Below are 17,999 nucleotides of genomic sequence, written 5' to 3'. Positions count from 1 at the left end.
TGTGCTGCTGGGCTGATTTATAGCCAGGTGAGGTCAAATACCGGACTGGATTTAAAATGCCGTTCCGGGTTTTGGCAGCACCTGGCTGTCCTTAAATAGGCAGCTGGGCTCAGAAGCCATGTCTCTGTGTTGGGATCTGGGAGCCTTGTGTCTGGATGAAGGCTTGCTACCTGTTTGGCGTGAAAACAGGTTGGTGCTGCTATCAGCAAGGACTCTGAGCCAGAATTGCTGCATGGTGTGAATTCCCACCAACACCGCAAGGTGACTTTTTGTTTGAATATGACTGCTTGTATTGACACTTGCCTAAAGTGTGAATAAAACACTGAACTGTTTGATCCAAATAACTTGATGTTGCCTCTATACTGCATCCGCTAATCCTGTCTACCAGAGCGAGTCACCACAATAGATAGATAGATAGATAGATATCTGTTAGATTAGGGATGCCTAACCTCCAGCTGTTGCAAAACTACAACTCCCAACATGCCTAGAAAGCCTACAGATATCAGGGCATGTTGGGAGTTGTAGTTTTGCAACAGCTGGAGGGCCGCAGGTTGGGCATCCCTTGGTTAGATGGATAGATATGAGATAGATAGATATGAAATAGATATTAGAGATGGATAGATAGACAGACAGATTAGAAAGATATATAGATAGACAGACAGTGTAGGAAGGAACATTGATGGTCGGTACGTGTCACCAAGGTTCCTGACCTCGGTAAGGTAAGAGCCGGTTTTTCTCAAAGTGTCAGTTTGCAGATTGCAGTCTGACACTTCAGCTGTGTTAGTATTGGCTGCAAAGCTAACCCGGGATGGCTCTTATTGGGAGTAGTCAAAGTGATGGGTGGGTGGCTACTCTCTACGTTCCAGGCGGGGTTTTGGTTTGGGATAGGCAGCACTGTCAGGTGGTGTGGATGACTCCTCTCTGACAGTGGAGCGCTGCCAGTCTCTGTGTTGGAGCTGTGGAGATCTCTGCGCTGAGGTCTGAAGACCGTGTGTCAGGCGAGCAGGCCGCCTTACAGCCTTGCAAGTGGACTTTGAGGCTGAGCATTCAGCCGGGTGTGAACTGACACCCAGGATACCAGATGAACGTTATTTTGTTTTTTCTGTGTCTGAACAAGCACCAAGCCTGAAAAGGGACTGTTGTGTTATGTTATGAGTGTGAATAAATACTGAAGATTGATTTAAAATTTGGTCCGTTGCCTCTATACTGCGTCCGCTAACCTGCCTACCAGAGTGAATCCCCACAACAGATAGAAGAGATAGATAGATAGATAAAAGAAAGATACATAGATATGAGAGATATTAGATAAAGAAATACTGTATATTTTAAAAATAGGTATGAGATAGATAAATATAGATGAGAGATAGATAGATAGATATTAGAAAGATACATAGATATGACAGATATTAGATAAAGAAATACATCTTAGAAAAATAGGCATGAGATAGATAAATATAGATAATAGATGCACAAAGATCAGAACAAGTTACACATATAGTGAGATATTAAATGGAAAACACAAAACCTTGGCAAGAATCAAATTTTATTCCCATTTGTACTGAAATATTTTGGTTAGGACACCAACACATAGATACAGTGACTATGTTATCCGCGCCATTAATAACTCTTGTCGCCATTGAGAACGTCACGTTTCATCTGTCAGGACTGGTACGATGTGTTTTGGCAACATTTTACAAGCTGAACAAGAAGAGAACCTTCTACATTTAGTGACATTTTATTTATGCATTCAGTGTCAGGTACATAATAAGTGCAAATATTCAGAGTCCATAAGTCCGCTAGAAACTACAGAGAATGGATTACAAATCGTAATAAACCGAACGAGCTGGACCTGTCTACCGTACATGTAAATCGGATATCCCAATCCCTCACAACAGGAGTACTGCAAGTTGAATTCATACAAAAAAATAAAACGGAGAGAAGTACCGCACACTGATTTCACTTGTGCTGGAAAAACACGAAACATTAGTCTACAGTTCTACGTATATATATATATTTATATCATTGAAATAACTCCAACCAGCGGGCCCAGAGACAATGAAGCAAGTCTGTTCTATTGCATCAATGCCCTAAGCATGAAGCCTTAGCCGCACGTCACACTAAGTTATAGAAGCGCTGCCGAGAATAGCAGAAAAATAAAAAAACACGAAAAAAAGGATAATAAATAAGAAATTAAAAAAAGAAGATATTTTACTTCCAACATCATGCACTTGTAAGCAACACAAAAATGAAACATCTAGTACACTTTTTGTATCTCTTCACTAGACTTTAGTGCTTGACACGGCTGATTGCAAGTATTCTAGTAGCGTCGAAGCAGGTTCACGGCTGCTCCTAGATTTATTTATTTTTTTGATGTTTCCATAAACACAGAGTGTTGAAAAGAGGATGGTGCAATAATCTGTAAGTAAAGTGTAGAACACAGCTGTCTCCACATTACACTCCACAATTTACCAAGAATTGACTGGACTAGATAGAACTATTTATTCCTTCTGTTTTGCACCAGGAATTTTAGCTTGAATTCTGCAAAACAAAAAAAGAAAATCATTGCTAGGTCATTACGTCAGATTTGCACTTTTTAAAGTTCAGTTTTAAAGCGTGCCTGAGTTTTCAACAAAAAAAAAGTTTGCATAATGGCTGTGCTTCTTGGTACAATCAAAACTGCGAATGAACTGGTGTTTTTTTTTGGGGGGCTTCCCTTAAGTCTCTTTCAGCTATATTATTCCTTGTTTCAGCTGCATAGATAGATGCATTTCTCTCGGAAGCGGTGGGTGTCTCCCTTCTGTTGAATATACCTGTATGCAATGACCTCACTTCCCACTAGGTTTGTTTTCTTCTAGGGAACTCAGAAAGCTGATAAGGGAGGGAGATCAGAATTACAGACACACAGGAGGCTCTTATATTCTTCAGAAGATGTGTAAAGGCAGTGCTTCGCTTTTATCAGGCTCAGGAGCTCAGATCGGCTCTGACACGGCCCCATTTACTGTAAGACGTCTTCTGAGTCTCTGTTACCAGAGATGGATCTTGCCTGACAACAAGTGGTGGACTGCAAATACCCCTAGTGGCCATGACTTTACAGCTTTTTTTCATGTGGATGCGGACATATCTTTTAAATGAAATGATTTAGAAATTTGCTAGTTACACCATTCTCTAATAAATGAAATTAAATTGTGTTAAGGTGTCATACTAATGCTACTCCTGGGATACTAAAACCATAACCTCTTGGCCCGATAGCAGGGTGAAGAGCGATGGTCTCCAACATATGGGCCAACAGGTTGGAGACCACTGATCTGGTGGAATCATATGGTGCAAGTAGCAAATTGCTATTGAGTCCTTCAGCACATGGTCCAGCTTAGTGCTGCAGACAGAAGGGTTTGCTTTGGGGAGAGGTGCCTCTATGTATATTCAGGTAGCGTAAATGGCACACTTAAAGGGGTCCCCTGGAAATAATAACTTTTTATCTAAAACAGAAGATTCATACTCTCCGCCACTCTAGTCCTCCGTGCTGCCTCTGCTGCTTCTTTTTTCTGGTACCCTATGACTGGCTTCGGTGGTGACGCGTGCTGCTTGTGGCCTCATCACAGCTGAAGCCAGACATTGGCTGCAGCAGAGCACGCGACCGTGATCATGCTAAACACTCCAGGGACTGGAACATAGAAGCAGCGGAGACTGCACGGCGGACCGGAACGGCGGGGGGGGGGTAAGTTCAGGCGAGTATGAATCTTCTGTTTCAGGAGACAGGCTGCAGTCAATAGATAAAAATTATTACCAGAAAATCCCTTTAAAGAGGTTGTCCCAAGATAAAAAAGATAAAAACCCCCACTATTTACAGAATAGGGGATAAGCAACAGACCAGTGAAGGTCCAACTGGTGGGTCCCCAACGATCACTAGAACAGGGCTTCCAAGTCTCCCAAATTAATAGAGAAGCAGTCGAGCATCCTTGCTGCCGCTTCATTAATAGCAGTGGCCGAATGTGTATGTGTTCTCAGCAGGAGCGTTGCTAGGTTAAAATATTTGGGGCCTGGGCCCCTGATGTTTTGTCCCAGGTCCCAAATATCCTGCCTGCTAGATACAACTGTTTTGCCGTCCTCAGGAGGGCAATACAATTGAATCTAATGCCCTGCAAGAACTGAAGGACCTGTGACATGTAATCAGTTCTAAAAGCTGTAGCTGGAAAGGACCTGCGATGATGTCACCATCATGTGACCAGTGCAGGAGAGGACGGCTCAGCAGTGAAAAGTCCTGGGAAGAAGCTGTGGTGAGGTCTGCTACATGAGGAGAGGTAAGTGAAGATTACTCAGTGTGAGAGGCAGAGCAATGCTGGGAGTTGTAGTTATTTAACTCGAACTGTATGTTAGGGCTGGAGGGAGAGAGGTTATTCACATGGGCCAGTGAGGTGGACTGATGTTATTTACATGGGAATGCATGTTGGAGGTGGCTGGGGCAGGGTAATGTTATTTACATGGGACTATATGTTGAAGGCGGCTGTGGGAGGGAGTGATATTATTTACATGATACTGAATGTTGAGGGGTAATGTTAATTACATGGGACTGCATGTTGGAGGTGGTTGGGGAGGGGGTGATTTTATTTATATGGGACTGTATGTTGAAGGTGTCTGGGGGAGAGTGTGATGTTATTTACATGGGACTGAATATTGAGGGGGTGATTTTATTTACATGGGACTGTATGTTGAAGGCGGCTGGGTAGTGGGTGATGTTCTTTACATGGGACTGTATGTTAAAGTCAGCTGGGGAGGGATTCATGTTATTTACGTGGGACTGTATATTGGGGAAGGCAGGAGAGATGGTGTGATGTTATTTACATGGGACTGTATTTTGGAGGGGGCTGTAGATAGAGGGGGATGTTATTTACATGGGACTGTATATTTGAGGGGGCTAGAGAGATGGTGTGATGGTATTTACATGGGACTCTATGGCGGAGGGAGGGAAATAATGTTTTTTACATTGGACTGTATGGTGGAGGGGCTGAGGAATTATAATTTCTGAGGACACTAAACGGAGGAATATAACTACAGGTATAAATAATGGAGGGGGCTTCAGGATGAGCATTATAACAGTAGGGGGCATTATAAATACTGGGGGACTATAGGGGCATTTTAAATCCAGGGGACATTAGGCGTTCTTATTACTACTGGGGGCTCTATAGGAGGGACTTATAGATCCATATTATTTCTACTAAGAGCACTATGGGGGCCTTATTACTATTGAGGGGTCTGTAGAGAGCTTTACCACCACTCTGGGGACAATAGGGGGCCTTATTTCTACTGGGGGGCTCTGTGAGGGCATTATTAATACTGGAGAGCTCTTCTACTAATAGAGGCACTCTTGGGGAGCACTGTCACTTTTGGGGGCACTGTAGGGGGCAGTATTACTAATGAGGGCAGTCGAAGAGAATTACTATTGGTGGGACTATGAGGAGCATTATTACTATGGGGGGCACTCATTTTTCTTCAGGATAGTATTTGGGGGTACAGAAAAGTGAGGAAGCTAAGATCTGTGTGTCACACTCTCCCGAGACGAGGCGGCTGAAAGAAGTTGTCCGGACCGAATGGAGAAGATGATGACAGAGAAGATCTACATCAGAGGAGATGTCACCTGGGAGGAACTGGAGGTGAGAGGTACGTGCTGCTGTATAGCAAGTACAGTAAAATGTCTTCAGTGCTCGTGTTTGCAGGGAAGGGGGGAGGGGCGGTTGGTTAACTTAGAGAGTTGGGCCATATTCATTGGGGCTTGGTCCCCAGATCTTTTGAGACCCTAGCAACGTCCCTGGTTCTCAATAGGGTAAGGGGAGTTAGCCACTGCCAGACATCTCACAAAAGGACTGGGCATGTTGAAATCCAAGTGCCTGATCTTTCTCTCCTTCAACATTTACCGTCGGAGGAGAGTTGGGAGGCTCCCCATACACATCAGATGGACAGTCTCAGCTGACATTTGTCTAAGGGCTCACGCCCGTTCCATGCACTGGGGACCACAAATTGTGGTCACCAATACACGGGCACTGTCTGTGTGGCTGGCGCAGACGGATGCAGACCTGTTAAACTTGAATGGGTCAGTGATGTGTCCACACTGCAAATAAATAGAACATGGGTTTGTTTGCGGGCCGCTATACGGGCACCGGACAACGACGTTCGTGTACATGAGACCTAGGGCTTATGGTCACCGATAGTCATTTCACATTGTGGTGCACTGTCTGTCAGTATATGTGCAGGGAAAATTCCCCAGCACATATATGTCAACATGCCCGTAGATCTTCATGTGTAAACTTATGCCAGAGTAGACTTTAGCATAAAGGACGGAAGGAATAATATCACATTCACTTACTTTGCCACAATTGTGTTCATATTAGTCCTCACCAGCCCCAAATACTGGTCAATTTGTGCCTAGAAGAGGAGGATTTCCAGTAATTAATTAGTTATACAGGTTATTAGAAGTTTTGAGCTCAGAACGATTCTTACCTGATACTTGTCATATACGGCTGGGAGAGAGAACATGGACACGACCGCTAAACAACAGAAAGATAATATCCGCTCAGTGAAAAAGCATGGGACAACATAAAAAGTTACAGTCATTATTATTTTAAAGCTCCATTCAATTCCAGGCTGCTCTGTTTTATAGGGTTCTTTAAAATATGGATTTCTAATAACTATTATTTCTGTTAAATAATAGATTATATGATCATTGAACATTTTCTGACTTTGTAATAGTCACAACGTAACCTGCAACTTCTTTCTTTCTTTTTCTTTCTTCTAATTATCTATCTATCTCTCATATTTATCTATCTATCTAATCTGTCCATCTGTCTATCTCATCTCATATCTATTTCCTATCTATCAATTTACATATTTATCTATCTATCTATCTAGTATCCACAGTTGCCAACTGTCCAAATTTTGCAGAGACTGTCCCGGGCCGAAAATGGTCAGCGGTATCGTAAACCCCACCCATAAGTGGGTGTTTCCAGGCGGGGTCTGGGCGTTCCCAATGCAGGGTTTATACGCTTCTGTTTAACCAAATGAAATATTAGTAAGTATGAATATCTTATTTATCACCCTTCCTATGCTCTCCACTCTTTCTACATCTAAGACTAACCTCCGTCATAATCCGAGCATCCTAATCCTGTCTCCAAGACTGCTCCCGTTCTCCGGAATGCTCTACCCCAGACAATCAGATTAATTCCTAATGTCCACAGTGTGCCATAAAGGCACATCTTCTTGGGCTTGTTTCACATTTACGTGAAACAGATCCGGAAGGCTGTTCTGACCGGGAACAGCCTGCCGGATCCGTCCCTGCTGGGCGTAGCCCTGCGCTGCTGGCATTCTGTCCGGCCCCATTCACTATAATGGCAGAGATCCAGCCGCAACCCGGCAAATATGCCGAGGAGTGGGCAGAAAAATACTACTGCACGCATCTGTATTAGCACTCGGCGGTATCAGCTACGCCTTTCATATTCCCTTAGGTAACTCTTCACTACAGAATAACATAGAAGAAACGCCAATGTGAACAGAGCTTATTCAATGTTCTCTTTGGACACAAGATTATCTACCTCTATAGAAGCATTGCTTTCCTTACCCATGATGAGGAGCGTTAGCCCATTGAACAGAGCTCCGACATATGTCAGCAACCACATGAGTACAGCAAACTGGGGAGGAAATAAAGCAAATAAGTTACCTGCTGGATCCATGCACTAATGGAGTATGGCACAGAGATTCAAAGAACCACAAGGAGAGAACCTGTGTGTCATACAGCGCCCCCTACAGGTCCCGCACTAGACATAGTGCAGTTCCATCATACACTTGCAAACTGGCCATTATCGTAAGAGGACTACCCATATAGACCAATTTGTAATGCATGTTGGGTTGGTCATCTCAAAGAGGCCACATAGTAATTATACAGTAAGTTAAGACTATCTGTATTGGATGGACCTGGCAATTTATCATGACTTGATCAGTGTGCGATATTATAGTAATGGAGGTAACGAGATATATCACACATACCTTCAATGAATCCACAAGGTCCTGTACTAGGAAAAGTCTCCTGAGCTCTCGGACGATGCTGTTTGTGTACGCTTGGAGGCAATCTGTGTACTTCTGGATCTGTTCTTGAGAGAGGGAGATCTCAATGTCCAAGTAGTTTCTGAAAAATATTAAGTACAGCTATCATTAAAGGAAAAATATTATACCTTTATGAAACCAGCAAGTGGAGCTGAATACTTTTGTAATTGCATATAATTAAAAATTTAGTATAGCCACTGAGTTATTCAATAAAATGTGTCTGTACAGCGCCACCTGTTGTTGTTTTTTTTTCTTATTTCTTTGACCTGCTCACTGAGATGGCTGCACATGCTCAGTTCTTCAACTGCCTCCTGAGCTGTGATAGGGAGAGCACGGACACGCCTCCTGAGCTGTGATAGGGAGAGCACGGACACGCCTCCTGAGCTGCAGCAGAACAGACACTCCCCTTGAGCTGTCAGCTTGATATAAATCTAGCATAGCAATGAATGAGGAGATCTCTGGATCCATGTGAGGTACAGGGCTGGTTCTAGCTTTGTTAGGAAGAGACTGTCATGTACTGTGTGATGTCTGAGTTTAATTTTTTACATTAATAATGGGAGAACCCCTTTAATTTTACTTGGCAGATAAATACTTGCATCCCCATGTAATAATAATTCTGGAACACCTATTCTTATGGCTCTATGTTGTGCCAGTCCTGTATTATTTCTGCTAGAAGAATAAGTTGCTAGCAGTTTGCAATGCAGGCGTGCAGCAGGGTGTCACCAGTTTTTTTGCATTTGCTTGATCCAAGGTATTCTATTTTATACTTTTGGTAAGAAACCACTTACTTGAATGGATGTCCTTCATCGGTTTTCTGTACAGCTTGTAAGACTGACTTGTAGATTCTGAAGCTGATTGTGGCTGAGAGGGCAGCAAGGGCTAAGTAGGCGATGACACTGACCACGCTGAATTGAGTCAAGGAGAAAAGCATCAAAAGGACACTTCCAAAGACAATGCTGGTCTGCTTCACATCTCGCCAGTATAATAAGTCTATAGCTGTAGAGAGAGATCAGATTGGGGATACAAATTTAGGAAAGAAGTAGAAATAGATACTTTACTCTGCATCATGCTATAAAAATAGATAGACAACTCATTTATAGACATGTTCCATGTGTCATCAAGTAAGCAGCTCCGAACACACACATCTGTACACATAATTGGAAAAACGTACAAGGCTACTTTCACACTGGCGTTTTGGCTTTCCGTTTGTGAGATCCGTTCAGGGCTCTCACAAGCGGTCCAAAACGGATCAGTTTTGCCCTAATGCATTCTGAATGGAAAAGGATCCGCTCAGAATGCATCAGTTTGCCTCCGTTCCGTCTCCATTCCGCTTTGAAGGCGGACACCAAAACGCTGCTTGCAGCGTTTTGTTGTCCGTCTGACGAAACTGAGCCAAACGGATCTGTCCTGGCACACAATGTAAGTCAATGGGGACGGATCCGTTTTCTATGACACAATCTGGCACAATAGAAAATGTATCCGTCCTCCATTGACTTTCAATGGTGTTCAAGACGGATCCGTCTTGGCTATGTTACAGATAATACAAACGGATCCGTTCTGAATGGATGCAGACGGTTGTATTATCTGAACGGATCCCTCTGTGCAGATGCATGATGGATCCACAACAAACGCCAATGTGAAAGTTAACCACAAGACAAGCAAGTTTAAAGGGGTTCTCCAGGATTTTCATAGTGAAGGCCTATCCTCTGGAGATCGGAGGGGGACGGACTCTCGGAGGGGGACGGACTCCCGGCACCCCTGCCAAATCAACTGTTTGAAGAAGCCGATGGAGCCTCCTCACAGCTTACCAAGCACAGCGCCGTACATTTGATTGCAGCTGTGCTTGGTATTGCAGCTCAGCCCCATTTTCTTGAATGGGAATGAGCTGCGTCTAGGCCTTGTGACTGATGTGCGGTGACGTCACTGGCCTAGGAATAGAGTGGGACTCCAACCAATCTCATATTGATGAGCTATTTTGAGGATAGACCATCAATATGAAAATCCTGGATGACCCTTTTAAATGGGTTCTCCAGAGGAAAATATGTGTGGAAATGTGGCAGCACTGGTGTGTCTACAGGATTTTTTTAAAATCTAGATCCAACATACCAACATAAAGGGAATAATTTCAAAGTAAGGATACCACCGTGTAGGTTAGTTACCCTGAAACATAACCATATCATTCTTGTGGAAATCTGGTCCTGAAATGGAATCCTGAAAATGGTTCTCTTTATTTTTATACAAATAAGGTTTTCGATGCACCTTGGGTGTTGCCACTCCGTTTGGTGCACCTGTCTTCTTTTGCGTCATCGCTAACGGCCCTGAAATCTCAGACACTTTCAATCAAACAAGAGGGGTAGGCCCTGGGCAGTGTTACTGGAGGAGAGATGGGGCACCAAACAGAAAGGCACCACCTATGGTGCACCAAAAACTTTATTTGCATAAACATAAAAAGAAGCAATTCTCGGGACTAAGAGGATGAGATTTCCACAAGAAAGGTATGGTTATTATTTCGGGCACCTACCTTATAGGGCGGTATGCTTACTCTGAAAACAATTTTGGAGGTGACAGTTCTCTTCTTTTTGGGTTATTACGTTTGGCTTCCACCACCACCTTACAAGATCCTTTCTGTTTTTAGGCCACTTAAGCCCTCTCTACTTACACATGGCAAACAAAGAGTATGAGGCCGTTGTATTAATCTTTACATCGGTCATTCCATATACTTAAAGGTTATGTAAATCTTTGGGGTCAATTTTTTATTGCATTCTACTGATTTTCAGCTTAAAATCCTTTTTTTTAATTGGTCTTTATTAAAAATTTTGAACCACTGTCTTTGTGCAGCCTTGAGATTCTCTAGCAGCAGGATCTGAATTTTCACTCTGTTCCGTCAGGCAGCTCAGCTGACGGCTCCTTATCTCTGATCTTATAAACGCTCATTACAGCTCACGTCTTATCTTACTGATAAGAATGCGCTTAAATAAGTGTTTATGACCTTTTAGTAATTTAAAGATAATATTTATTAGATGACCCGGCACAAAGGGAAAGTAACATTCACACAGCTAGACAAACGGTTAACCCTTGGTGACAGAACACCTCAATATTTTTAATAAAGACCAATTGAAAAATGATTTTTAGCCCAAAATGAGTAAAATGCAATCACAAAAAAATTGTACCCAAAGGTGTACATGCCCCTTACTCAAGAAATTCTAAAGTTCAGGACCCTACATGCTATATGATGCTTTGATTAAGGCCACATGTACATGACTGTATTCTCGGTCCGTATCCAATCCACATTTTATGCAGATTTGATGTAGCCTGTATCTGTGTGTTCATTCCGCGGCCCCGCAAAAAAGATAGGACATATCCTGAATAGGATATTTCTACGGGAGGTGAAAAAAATAAAATGTTTGCATCTGTCTCTTGCGGATTCGCTGTTTGCGACCGCAAAACACATACGGTTGTTTTCATGGGGCCTAAAGAGGTTTTCTAACCACAGACAACCCCTTTCATTCAGGAGCCCATCCAGCTCCTAAAAACTCTGGAAAACAACAGATGACAGAGGAACTTTCTGGGTTATAGCTGTCCATGCAGATGTGGATGACAAGTGCGCCAGAATGGCTCTCCGCTGGTGGGTCCATGTGTCCTAACTGGGATTATGGAAAAGGGCTTTTATTCAAGCTTTTTACGCTCAACTTTCTTTGTATATACCGGTAAAATCAATTGGCTCTCCTTATCCTCATAGCAAGGACCGCGTGGGCTAAGGAAGCAATTACAAGCCAGACAAATTATAGCACCCTTCCATTAGGAAATCAATGGCGGAGGAGAGGAGCATGGTATGCATGTTACTATCTAGACATTTTTTGATTTTCATTCCATCTGTTTTTTTCATTTGCTTTATGCGTTACTAGCAATTAAAGAAGGAATGATGTCCAGGTGGCTGCAGTGGTCGACTGCAAATGTGCTCATTGCTAGGAAAATGGCTTTTGGATGAAAAATTATGCCTGCACATACAGTACATGGTCTCTTGTTCCATACACGCAACATTTATTTTTTTCTTCAGTGTTTAAGAGGCAATTCTGTTTTTCAAAGGTAAATCAGTATTCCTGCAGGGAGAAAATGCATTTCTTCCATGTAGGCGTTTTGTTCCACAGACAATTATCCTACTTACAGTAATATTCATGGAGACGTCATACACCTTGTATTGAAAGACTTCTTATAGTGATCTGAAATTCATGTTAAGGCCTCTTGCACACAAACTTTTTTTTGTTTACGTTCCGTTTTTTTTGCATTCTGTATACGGACCGTATACGGAACCATTCATTTCCATGGATCCGCAAAAAAAACGGAAGGTACTCCGTATGACTTCCGTTTTTTCCGTACTATTCAAAGATAGAACATGTCCTATCATTGTCCGCATAACGGACAAGGATAGGACTGTTATATCAGGGGCCAGCTGTTCCGTTACGCGAAATACTGAAAAAGCTATACAGTCGTGTGCAAGGGGCCTAACTCATAAAAAAAAAAATGTAAATCTAATAAATGGAGAACCTTCAAACCAAATGTACGATTGGGAGCACGTCCCTTTGGCTACTTTCACACTAGTGTTCAGGGCTCCGCTTGTGAGTTGCGTTTGAAGGCTCTCACAAGCGGCCCCGAACGCATCCGTCCAGCTACCAATGCATTCTGAGTGGACGCGGATCCGCTCAGAATGCATCAGTCTGGCAGCGTTCAGCCTCCGCTCCGCAGGCGGACACCCGAACGCTGCTTGCAGCATTCGGGTGTCCGCCTGGCCGTGCGGAGGCGAACGGATCCGTCCAGACTTACAGTGTAAGTCAATGGGGACGGATCCGTTTGAAGTTGACACTATATGGCTCAATTTTCAAACGGATCCGCCCCCCATTGACTTTCAATGTAAAGTCTGGACGGATCCGTCTGAACAACTTTCACACTTAGAATTTTTTCTAAACTATAATGCAGACGGATCCGTTCTGAACGCATCCAAACGTCTGCATTATAGGAGCGGATCCGTCTGTGCAGACACCAGACGGATCCTCTCTGAACGCTAGTGTGAAAGTAGTTAGACGTCCACTCTAAAAGGCATAAGAATGATTGCAAGTGTAATAATGAAAAAATAATATATCACTTAAAAAAATATTTTAAAAAACTACGCATCATATAACAATACTTTCCTCTCCACAGGAATGGTAGCCAGGGGCACCTGCTATAAACTTTAACATCTACCACAATGGCTGCCTGTGCAAGGGGCGTATCAGGCTCACATCAGTCCTTATGAGGGTTGGGTAGGATGTATGACTAGGCTCTGCAATCTCTGGCCCTCTAGCTGTTGTAAAAGTACAGACCCCCAGTATGTACACTTGCTTGGGTGTTCCCAGAACTACCATAGAGATGAATGGATCATGCTGGGAGTTGTAGTTTCACAATAGCTGAAGTGCCGTAGGTTGTTGACTCCTGATTTATCTACTGACTGCCAGCATTGTGCTTGAAAGGGATTTTCCTAGTGTTTTATATTGATGACCTATCCTTATGATAGGTCATCAGTATGTGATCGGTGGGGTCCCTCCAAACCCCCACCAATCAGCTGCTTGAAGAGGCTGCGGCTCTCCAGTGAGCGATGCGGCCTCCTCGCAGATTACCGTAGGCCAGATCTCCCAAGTGTCCCTCTTTTAGAGGGACAGTCCCTATTTTGGGCCCAAGTCCCTCTGTCTCCCTTTTCTTCTTAAATGTCCCTCTTTTTGATCTAAGGTATAGATTTGCACTGTTACATTTACAATATTAATCAAGAAAGTGTCTGGTTCCTATCTGTATATTAGACCCTGCCTTGTATATTATTTCATTATTTAGTGCAATTTGGATTTTAGAGATTTCTATATTCCAATAATTTTTGTGCTATTGTGCGCAAAGAAAACTAGTAAAGTGTATGAATATACAGGAAAAATGGACTTTCACACAATGAACCATAATTGTCTCTCTTTGACAGTCCACAAAGTTGGGAGGTATGCCCTAGTTCAGTCCCATTCAAGTAAAATGAGTCTGAGTTGCAGTACCAAGCACAACCACTATACAATGGACGGCGCCATGCTTGGTAAGCTGCGAGAAGGCGCAGCACTCATAGAAGCCTGGTGTCAGACTCCCACCGATCACATACTGATGACGAACCTGAGGGCATCAGTACAAAACACTTGGAAAACCCTTTTAAAAATGTATTGTAAGGGTATTTTTAAGTACTGATTGGTTCTGTCCCCATTAAGTCTCTTTGTATTACTTTTAATCTGTATAATAAAGTTTCCCTTGTAATGTAGTGGGTTAGAGAAGTACTCATTCCCCATTGTGCTGATAAGACCACATTCCTGAGTGATTTCAGAGACATATGTGATGCACACTGGAGGAGGGGCCGATGTAATAACTCTGGTCTGCATACATATGCTGGGGGGGCTCCAACTGGAACCTCATCCTAGGTAGGATGTAAGTATTGATTTGCCCTATCTCTTGTACACCCTGGGGGTCGATCATATGTTATAATGTGGTAGACAGCCATGTGTTATAGCATGATCGACGGAGTCTCACCCCATTTAGGCTAGTGATGTATTTACTTTTTGTTATTCTGTACATACTGTATGTGCTTTGTCTGTGTTATCACTTATATTTAATCACACTTAGTAAATATATTTATTCACTTAGCCTGTGTAAGCTTATTCATTCTCAAATCTTTTGAATTCACGTTTTGAAACAAAAAATAATAATAGAAACTACCTAGTCCTCCAGGAAAAAGGGAGCTATAGGCCAATATCTGCCTTTACTCCTGTCCCTCCAACCATCTACCATTTGGAAACTTATTGTCATTTCTGTGCAAGAAATACTCTGTCATGAAGATTAATTCCTATTCATGGAATCTGGAAATTGTTGATTTTATATCGGTTTACATTCTGTAAAATTTGAAACGATCCCTTTGACTCGGTTTACATAATGTTTTTGTCTTTTGTTAAACGTATAAAAAAAACGTATATGTGAAATCGATGCTTCAGACAGATGCCATACAGTGGTGTCCATCACCATAGAGTTCCATTGTAAAAAGAAATGTATACGTTAACATATATCGGGGAGGCTGTTGTGAAACTACAATTCCCAGCATGCTCTATATATTTCTATGAGAGTTCTAAAAAAAAGCAGATCAAGTATGCATGGTGGGAGTTCTAGTTTCTGGACAGCTGGAGTCTCCCAGGTTCCCCACCCCTGAATATGTCTTTTTTTTTTTACCAGACTCTGCAGGATGGAAAAAGCATAGTGTGCTACACTTTTGTATCCTTTTTTTTTTTTTTTAAACGTATATGTTAGGCAAAAAGTGATGTGAACCCAGCTTTTAACGGGCAACTCAGGATTACATGTCTTTTAATGACTCAATTAGAGACATTGAGCAATACCTCAAATAAAGGGATCCTGACACTGTGAAAATGGACGGGCACTTTTGACTCTGAATAGCATACGACTTTGAATGGCCGACCATGACAACTTGCTGGATTTAATAAAGTCATGGCTGCATATATACAGCTGAAACCTATGGAAATGCACCAAGTCATATCCCAATCTTGGCTGAAGGTATCTGCAGGGATCAGCAACCTCTGGCGCTCCAGCTGTCCAGAAACTACAACTCTCAGAATGCTTCATTTACTTCTACAGGAGTTAAAAGAACAGCCAAACGTTTGCAGGCTGGGAGTTGTAGGTTCACAGCAGCAGTGCCGAAGGTTGCTGATCCCTGACTTAGAGCATTGGTAAGCTCCACCGCTTCTTTTCTCCGTGATATAATTTTTTGACAAATAAGTGATTCTCCGTTTTCTTTCAGTTTTTTTTTTCAGTTTTTTACTCCTTGCCTCATTTGTTTGATCTTTAGTTAACAATGATACCATTACGGAGTGTTCCTGCAGGCCTCCATAGGAAAGTAATGAATGTCCCATAGGCTGCAATGGTAATGTAAGTGTAAAAAAAAAAGCAAGAAGTAGAAAAAAAGTAATTAAAAAGTTTTTGAAAAATACAAATCACCCCTCCTTTTCTCATAATACAAATAAATAAACAATCAAAAATAAAGATCATTTGCTTTTAAATATAAACATAATTATCACATACGGTGAATGCAATAACAGAAAAAAAAACAATTAAAATGGCTGATCTACTGGTTTTTTTTTTTTGTTGCTTCACCTGCCCTAAAAAACGGAATAAAAAGTTGCCAAAAAGGTATACACAAACACACTTCAAAATGGTATCATTGAAAACTAAAGATCACCCCAAAAACAAATGAGCAATGCAAAAATCTGTTTTTTTCAAAGGTTTTATTATTTTTGTAATAATAATTGCTGTAAAAACGACATCCATAAAACCATGGCAGAATATTTTTTTTTTCTTTTACCAATTTCATCTTATTTGGAAGTTTTTTGCAGATTCCCACTACATCATATGCAATGTGAATGGCTATGTGAATGTGAAAAGTAAAAAAGTTATGGCTCTGAAAAGGCAGGAAGTATAAAACCAAAGTGCAAAAACGAAAAGCCTTGAAAGGGTTAACAAAGCTAAAAAGTGATAAGAAAGCAAAACAGAAGATTAGGATAAAAATTGGTGTAGCTATAGGGGGTTCAGAAGTAGCAGTCACGCCCAGGTCCTGGTGTCTAAGGGCTGTATTACATTTAACGATTTTGCAGGCGTTTGTCGTGCTATTACATGCAGCGATCTCCTCCACAGTATGGGGAGACACGATCGTTATACCATCGCTCGTCCCCATACTGACTCATTATCTGCTGGCAGCGGATCGTGATTAGATCTCATGATCTGCCGCCGGCAAACAATGATTTTTAAGCATGCTTAAAAATCTGGACTGCCTTATGTGGGTATTCTGCCACAGTATTACACTGCCAGATCACCACTAACGAGCGTTCCTAGGATCTACGAACAATCGGCCAGTATAAAGGATGTTAGACACCCCAATCATGCAGACGATTGTCGGGAGGGAAGTGTTCTTTCCCGGCAATCGCCTGCTCGCTTGCTGCGGAGATCGCTGCTATTACATGCAGCGATCTCCTCAGCAACATGAGGAGTGATTGCTATGCCATCGTACAGTGGTTTGCCAGTGGCAGATTGCTATTAGACAGCACGATTTTCCGCTGGCAAATCCTGATCTTTCAGCATGTTGAAAGATCTGGATTGCCAAATGAATCAGCAGCAGTATTACATTGCAAAATGATCGCTAACAAGCGTTCATACGAACACATACGAAAATCTTCCCCTCTAATACAACCTTAAAGGGGTTATCCAATACTTTAAAAATGCCCCCCATATGCCGGGCATATGGGGGACATATTTATAGTGTTGGATAACTCTTTTAATACTGGCTTAAAGACCCCTCTACCACATGAGCGGCAGACACTGGTATTATAAATGGCACATTATAAGTAGAGGTAGATTTTTCATTAGAACCAGCAGCTTCACATTATGCCCCTGCTCAAGAGAGAGCATTTACCACAGTTCAGTTTGCTGTCTAAAATGTGGGGGCCCCTTTCTGACTATACTGTGGGGTCCTATGAATTTAAAGGGAGTCTTTCACGCCGATTGACCGTATTAACCTAATAACAGACTTATGTCCACGGCATCCCCCCTATTAAATCTGTGCTTACCGTATGTTGCTTGCTATCATCGTTCTGCCGAAAAACACTTTTAATCCATATGCAAATTAGGCTGTGAAGGTGCCCAGGGGCGGCGTTACAACGGCCGGTGCCTAGGCCCCTGGGTCATTTTCATACGAATCCACTCCCCCTCCGCCGCGTCTGCCCGCCCTTGGTCTCTGCTCTAACCTCCCTCCTCCCGTCCGTAATCCTGAGCATGCGCCGATGACCGTGATATCGGCGCGTGCG

The 17,999-nt window shown here is 42.5% G+C and overlaps 1 protein-coding gene across 1 annotated transcript in view; it reads right to left on the bottom strand.

Moving 5' to 3' along the window:
- Window positions 1-1,554: 1,554 nt before the first annotated feature.
- RTN1 (reticulon 1) overlaps window positions 1,555-17,999 on the bottom strand; it is a 168,167-nt gene continuing 151,722 nt past the window's right edge. The window contains exons 5-10 of the mRNA XM_040410980.1: window positions 8,877-9,084; window positions 8,032-8,170; window positions 7,607-7,676; window positions 6,493-6,539; window positions 6,359-6,417; window positions 1,555-2,538 (exon numbers count right to left, since the gene is read on the bottom strand). Of these exons, the coding sequence (XP_040266914.1) occupies window positions 2,499-2,538; window positions 6,359-6,417; window positions 6,493-6,539; window positions 7,607-7,676; window positions 8,032-8,170; window positions 8,877-9,084 (563 nt within the window). The 3' untranslated portion in view covers window positions 1,555-2,498. The remainder of the gene's footprint in view (window positions 2,539-6,358; window positions 6,418-6,492; window positions 6,540-7,606; window positions 7,677-8,031; window positions 8,171-8,876; window positions 9,085-17,999) is intronic.

The sequence above is a fragment of the Bufo bufo genome, chromosome 11 (genome assembly GCF_905171765.1).
Source record: "Bufo bufo chromosome 11, aBufBuf1.1, whole genome shotgun sequence".
Taxonomy (NCBI): domain Eukaryota; kingdom Metazoa; phylum Chordata; class Amphibia; order Anura; family Bufonidae; genus Bufo; species Bufo bufo.
Note: the sequence above shows the minus strand (reverse complement) of the source record. Positions and strands in the feature narration are given on the sequence as shown.